This window comes from Poromitra crassiceps (assembly GCF_964638095.1).
Source record: "Poromitra crassiceps genome assembly, chromosome: 13".
Classification (NCBI taxonomy): Eukaryota; Metazoa; Chordata; class Actinopteri; order Beryciformes; family Melamphaidae; genus Poromitra; species Poromitra crassiceps.
Window position 1 is genome coordinate 12517430 of NC_139644.1, and position 7500 is coordinate 12524929.

Genomic DNA, 7500 nt, shown 5'->3' on the forward strand with positions numbered 1-7500 from the left:
ATTCATTTTTTTTTCATCGAATGTCCCATGTACTGTAAGTGGACATCAGGACTTGGTTCATGTGAAAATAATGCAGATGAGAACATGGAGGTCCAGATGCTTCTCATCTCCACATGCGGGGTCATTATTTGTGATTGTTTCCCTCTTACAGTAGTCATCCTCAGCTGATGCCTCCTCATCTGAACTCTCAGCAGCATCCTCTACTGTAACCTGTCCCACTTCCTGAAAACTCAAAACTCTGCTTTTCTCAAATCAATCTCAGTCTTAGCTGAAGAAACTACCCTATCTGCATCCATTTTAATCACTCATCTCTCTTGCACCCATAGAATGTTGTGTTTTAGACGACATTGTGAAGAGACAGGGCACGTGTGTCGTCATGGTTACAACTCAACAAATGTGATCGATATCACTGAAAAGCCCAGGATGTCCTCTACACACACTGCAACAGGTTTCAGCATGATAGTAGGTATTCTTCTTGAAATTAAGACCAGATAATAATGTCCACTAAAGTGCACAAAATGCCGGGTCTCAGGAGGATATATATTTATTTATGTACATATATATTTGAAAGACGCAGATGCCAGTCTGTCCTGAGAAAGACTTCCACCCCTCCTCGTCCTCACCTCAAACTTCTGTCGGATCTCCAGGTTGATGTCATCCACCTCCGGGATGGGCACGTTGTAGTACTCTCCCTCTTCCTGGTTCAGCATCTTATACCTGAGAAATAGAGAGAGAAATGATCTTACAAATCACCATATGAATTTATCCTCTGGAGGTCTGTTACTCATCCGTTAGTTTTTGATATATCAATCGATCCCAACCTCCCTCCCTCCCTTCACCCACTCAGCTGTTTAATTTAACTACCACTTTCATCACAAGTAGCTGTTGATTCTCATGCTTTGAGTATTAGTGTGTGGATGTGAGAGCTGCTGAATAGAGAGCCAAAGTGAACGTTACTTCCTGCTTCAGCACTGTACCAGAGATTTTTATCCGCCATTTATTTTCCCATAGAGATTTCATAAAATGCTCATAAAAATATTTGTACTTGTTCAAACCAAACGTTTCAGATATATTTAGAAACAGGAGAGACCACATAACATTTAACTCGGACCAAAACCTAAAAAAATTGCGGATTTAAAGAAAATATTTTTTCCGTGTTTTTTGTTTTGTTTTGGTCAGAGTGAAATGTTCTATCTCTCCCGATTCTAAATATAGGTAAACTGTTTTGTTTGAACAAGTAAAACTATTTGTATAAGCATTTTACGAAAGTGTCTATGGGAAAATAAAGGGCGGATGAAAATCTCTGGTACAGTGCTGAAGCAGGAAGTGACGTTCCACTTTGGCTCTCTATAGCAAACACAGTGTGTATCTGTTGACGGGTTCTGCTCTCTGTCAGTAGCACCAACTCAACTCCGGCTCCTTTCCAATGTACACATCCTCTTGGCCACTTTTTCAGGGACCTGGTATATACTAGACACTCTGTCACACACACACACACACACACACACACACACACACACACGCACGCACGCACGCACACGCACACGCACACACACACTCTCACACTCATCACTTTTATAGTAGTAGTGGTTTCCGAGCAGCCGGTGCCAAGATTCTTCATGCGTTGGTATTTCCAGGAACCGCAGCGGGACTGAATCAGGCCTGGTTTAGGCTGGCTGACGGTGGGTATGCTAACATGGCCGCGGAAGAAAGACTTCCACCTCTCTGTGAGTGTGTGTTTACGAGTCTGAAACAGAGCAGGCAGAGGAGGGCAGGCAGGCAGGCAGGCGGGTCGGTGCCAGAAGATGGTGTTTGTCAGTGCGAAGGGAGCTGGGTTTACGCCTGCGTCAGGCAGAGATGTGTCTGGGTTCTGCTGGGTGAAGTTTGGGTGCATCGGTTAAGGCAGTTTCAAGTTAGCAATTTTGGTGCAAATGCATTTCTCAGAAACTGGTTCTTTCCTCGTATTCAACATAATTTTTTTTACGATATTGTATTCGATAAAAGCTTTATTTCAAGGTTTTAGGGTAGCCTATCTATTATTACCTATGAAGAACTGAATGACAGAATTGATGAATGAATTGCTATTTGAGAACATCTGGAAACTTCCTGAGGGTGAAGGAGGCCGTTGAATAAGGAAAAGGAAGTTATTTTCTTTCTATTTGTTGTCTGGTATTTTGCATTTCTCTTTCCAAGCACCTCCCCAAGTGACCTTGACTCAATGTGAAGAGGCGTGGCTTCTTCAGAGCAATGTATTAATTAAGGGATAATTCGATTATCATCACAATGTCCATTATCAGGAATTAATGGACGACAGGGAGGTCAGAAGTGTCCGACCTCCAGCGGAGGACGGCTGCCTCCACAGAGCTCATAAATAATATGATAAACTAGGCCAGCAGGACTAAGATCAATTCACTTCCAAGAAACTTGAATTAATCAACGAATGATAGTCAAAGAAGTCAAAGATCTCTCTGTGCTCAATTAACGTATAAAACAGGTGAGTTCGTACAAGTTAGCAGTAGTCAAGAGAAGCTTTTTTTATTTCACCCAAATCACATGGTAAACAAATTGTTTACCATGTGATTTGGGTGAAATAAAAAATGAAATTGACATCATGTTTTACTGCCCTTTGCTTTATGTGAGGAGCTGAGATCAGAGTTACAGTACATACAGTATCTGCTGATTTCTTGATGTGAGGAGCTGAGATCAGAGTTATTGATTTAACTTCCTGGCACCACGTCGTTTTTCACAATTGTGAAAGTTGGAGAAACCCCACTTTGTGACTGGTTTGAGTGAAGGAAAGCGAATGGAACCCAGAGAGAGAGAGAGGAGCAGACTGACCATCCGCAGGTGGGAGCCTTGATCAGCTCGGACACGCCAAACGACATGGAGCCCATGAAGTCGTTGCGGGTGGTCCGGTCCCAGTCCCACACCTCGATGGACAGGCGGCGGTCTTTATCCGACGCCTTCAGCTTACTGACCACATAGACGCAGGGCAGAACATTAGAACACAGACACACAGTACAAACAAACATTGTCAAACATTGTGGTCATTTAAATAAAATAAATAAAAATCAGCTATCTTCTCCCCAGTTGTCCTTGGCAAATTCCCGCTGCTGTCCCTATCGTTGCTCCACCCCCTCTGCTGATCTGGGGAGAGCTGTAGACTAGCGCATGCTTCCTCCAATACACGTGCAGTCGCCAGCTGCTTCTTTTCACCAGACAGCGAGGTGTTTCAGCGGCAGGACGAGTGCTTTACCTCCACACTGCCCAGACACCCCTTATTACTTCTACTATTATTTCTATACAACGTGATTTCACATAACTGATGTTTGTAGAGTTGCTGCTTTGGCGACGTCGCTGTCCTCCACTTTCTGTAAGCCTTCTGTGTCTTTTCTCTGCCTTGATTAGGAACTTTGTCAACTTGAAAAGTGCTCTACAAATAGCCTAAAACTATACAAAGACACACGACTTAGCATTTCAACTCACAAAGTGAAGGACTCGTTCCAGCAGGGGTTGAGAGAGGAGCGGATGGTCCTGGTCTTCTGTTTGGTCTCGTTCTTTGGGTCTGGGATGAGCTTGAGTTTAACATAGGGGTCCGATAAACCATTAGGATCCATCGGAATCAGGTTCCTGGCTTCACCCACTGCACAAAGAGGGGGGGGGGAGGAGGGGGAGTGGAGAGAGAGAGAGAGAGAGAGAGAGTGAGAGAGAGATATCATGGCCCTGTTTTCACTGCACCTGGAAATACGGTGGTAGAACAATTTGCGGGGGCAGAGAGCTAGAAAGAGAGAATGTGTGTGTGTGCGCACGTGTTTTTAGTTTAGTTTATTATTTGTTTATTTAACAAGGACCGTGCACACATGGTCACCTCTCCCCTTGAAGTTTTGTGTGAGAGAGAGCCTGGTGACGCAGGGTTAGTGCTGAGCTAGCAAGCTAACTTGAGCTAGAGATCATGAGTACCCAAACTCCACACAAACCACACATATAATTAATGCAAAGCTGCCCCTTGTTAGCTCAATCTAGTTGTGACTAAGATTTAGATTAGATTAAAAAAACAAATTCCAACCACAGATTTAGCTACGACATCAACGAACTTCACATGTAGGTTTAGCTAATCGCGCTCCCTGCCAACGTGAGTTCCTGTTCCGAAATCTCACGAGAGTGTGTTGCTGAGACAGAGACAGGTCTTGAACAAAGTTCATTTTATCCTGATCTGTCTGTCAAAAAAATGCCATTTTAGTGTCAGAATGTTCAGAAGATATGTGGCTTCGGAAAATGTGGCCAATATTTACTTGGATGACTATGGGGGCGAAACAACCTGTCATAATCTGGCATCACGTTCACTCCTCCCACTGACTCCACTAGACTCAGGACCTGCCGCAAGTCTCCTAAGTGGGCGTGGCCGTGGCGAGACCTCCTAGCACACATACAGGAAGTGACTGGAAGTTGGTGTGTCTCGCTCCGACATTGACCGTCTCTGTCCGTAGTCCCTGGACAGATGTTACAAAGTCACAGTATACAGAGTGTGTGTGTGTGTGTGTGTGTGTGTGTGTGTGTGTGTGTGTGTGTGTGTGTGTGCGCGCGCGTGTGTTTAGCTTAGTTTATTATTAGCTTATTAACAAGGACAGTGCACAATAATGAACATTACTGCAAATGCGCCAGAGTTAGCCAAGAGGCTACATTTCATCCGTAGTCCCTGGACAGATGTTACAAAGTCATAGTGTACAGAAAGTGTGTTTGTCTGTGTGTGTGTTTGTGTGTCTGTGTGTCTTTGTGTCTGAAGTATACCCGGAAGTATAGCCAAACATGCTGGTTCGTCCTATACCCTTAATCCAGCTGCAGACACGGTCAGCTGTGCCTGTATATGGATACCCTACCAAGATAACACAGGTCCTCGAACTTAGGACCCTTGTGTTGTTAGAACATGTGCCCCTCCCCTTTGCAAACATACAAACACCCCAAGACACACACACACAGTCACACTTACGCACTCAAGTATGCACACGCACGCACGCACGCACGCACACACACACACACGCACACACACACACATACTTACTGTACGCACTCAAGTACGCACGTGCGCACACACGCACGCACGCGCACACACACACACACACACACACACACACACACGCACACACACACACACGCACGCACACACACACACACACACACACACACACACACACACACACACACACACACACAAACACACACATGCTGTAAGAGTAATAAGGGGTGTCCTGTTTTGTGTTAGTGCAGCAGTAAAACAAACGACTGCACATCCCTCCCTCTCTCTCCCTTTCTTTCTGCCTATCAGTCTCTTCCTCTCTCTCTCTCTCTCTCTCTCTCTCTCTCTCCCTCTCCCTCCCTCTCATCCGCCTCTTTCCCCTGGAGGCTGTCATGTGACATGCTTGCAGCATGTTAGATTGTATGGGAGTGTACAGTATGTACAGTACAGTGTTCAACTACAGACATGTCCCAGTGGAAACTAAGTTACACCAGAGTTCAAACATATGGGATCAGCATCATACACTCTGTTACATTGTGTTCTGTTACATTGTGTTACACTCTGTTACATTGTGTTCTGTTACATTGTGTTACACTCTGTTACATTGTGTTCTGTTACATTGTGTTACACTCTGTTACATTGTGTTCTGTTACATTCTGTTACACTCTGTTACATTGTGTTCTGTTACACTCTGTTACATTGTGTTACACTCTGTTACATTGTGTTCTGTTACATTGTGTTACACTCTGTTACATTGTGTTCTGTTACACTCTGTTACATTGTGTTACACTCTGTTACATTGTGTTCTGTTACACTCTGTTACATTGTGTTCTGTTACATTGTGTTACACTCTGTTACATTGTGCTCTGTGCATTTTTATTTACTTTTTATCAAGCAGTAAGTGATTTACAAGCCAGACAGTCGTTGCATTGGATTACGAGCCAAAACGAGTTTCGAGTTGCGGGCCGCGTTACGGCGGGATGCTGGGATATTTGCAATGTCAGAAAACTGGAATATTTTCAACGTCTCGGCTGCAGCGGTTCCACTACAGACGGCATGGATATGCAAGTAAGTCAATTGATTTCAAGTTATCCGGGCCTTCTATTAAATTCGGCGTGGAAATGGTTCACCGAGCAGCGCTATTTTTTTCGTATTTATGTATCATGCTGTCATTTTTTCTAATAAAACCTGCAACCTTAAATTCCCACATTCTTAAACTGAATTTGGCCCGAATTTGGCCCGCTGACTGCAAGCCCGTTTTTAAAGCGTGAGTGGTAATCTTTATACCATATGAAAGTAGAAGAAATAAGGAATCGATTGCTGACGAAGGCTTTTTGCTGAAACGCGTACATTGTGGTTGAAACAGGAAAAAACTTCAAAGGACATTTTTGAGTGCTGGCTCTTTCTCTCTATTCTATGGAAACTCCTGTGCCTTGCACCTAAAACTTTTTCATCTGGTCAGTGTGCGTGCTGATAGCTCCCCAGCTAGTCTGCTTTGGACGAAGCATGTCAACCTAGCATGTCGGGAAGGGGGGGTAAATAACGCTCCAAAGTTGATGAATTGGAATGTAACTAAACGAGTATGTTGATAGTGCAGGGGATTGCACACTCTCGTTCCAGATGCAATAAAGTGTAATTTAACGCTATTTGACAACAGTTTCGGCCATAGACTTTGTCAAGTCTCATACAAACACAGTGCAAGACAGCCATTATAAAGACAGGTGGGCTGATTGAATGGACAACACCTGTCTTGTGAAAGCACACCTGAGTGTGTTTACAATGACATCATAGGATCAGTCATGCAGTAATAGGCTACATTTTCGGTACTGGCGCAGATTAATCAAAACATTGATACAGGTAGGCTGTATACCAGGGGTGCCCACACTTTTTCAGCTTGGGAGCTACTTTTAAAATGACCAAGTCAAAGTGATCTACCAAACATATTTATTTATATATATATACACTGAGTATACAGTGGAAAACAGTGGAACAGTGGAAAAACAGTGGAAACAGTGGAAAAACAGTGGAAAAACAGTGGAAAAACAGTGGAAACAGTGGAAAAACAGTAAAAAAAAAAAAAAAAAAAAATCCCCCCTTCTCAATGCCATGCGATCGACCACACTACCTTCGCGATCGACGTATTGGGCACCCCTGCTGTATACCATAATATATCATGAATCTATGTGAATAAATAGATTTATATAAATAGTAATCACAGCCTAATGCATAGAGATAAATCTTTAAACCTTCTCGCAACAGTTGTAGCCTAAAGCCAGTGGTTTTCAAAGTGGGGTCCCCAGCAAAAAGGGGGGATAATCTATTTTCACTATAATTCCATGCCATCCATAAGTAACACAATCTAAGCTAGTGTAGAAGTGAGTAACTAGGCTAATAATAACCATAACAGCACAAATAATTGACAAAAATCTCGAAATAAATATACAGTATTTACTCTGAGAAATGAGAAAAGGAACAATTATTGATGG

At 43.3% G+C, this 7500-nt stretch overlaps 1 protein-coding gene across 1 annotated transcript in view; it reads right to left on the reverse strand.

The window, feature by feature from the left end:
• Positions 1-7500, reverse strand: part of prkcab (protein kinase C, alpha, b) — a gene marked incomplete at both ends in the record, with an annotated part of 184191 nt that overhangs the window by 26900 nt on the left and 149791 nt on the right. Inside the window, 3 exons of the mRNA XM_083648704.1 lie at positions 624-717; positions 2839-2973; positions 3487-3643. Of these exons, the coding sequence (XP_083504830.1) occupies positions 624-717; positions 2839-2973; positions 3487-3643 (386 nt within the window). The remainder of the gene's footprint in view (positions 1-623; positions 718-2838; positions 2974-3486; positions 3644-7500) is intronic.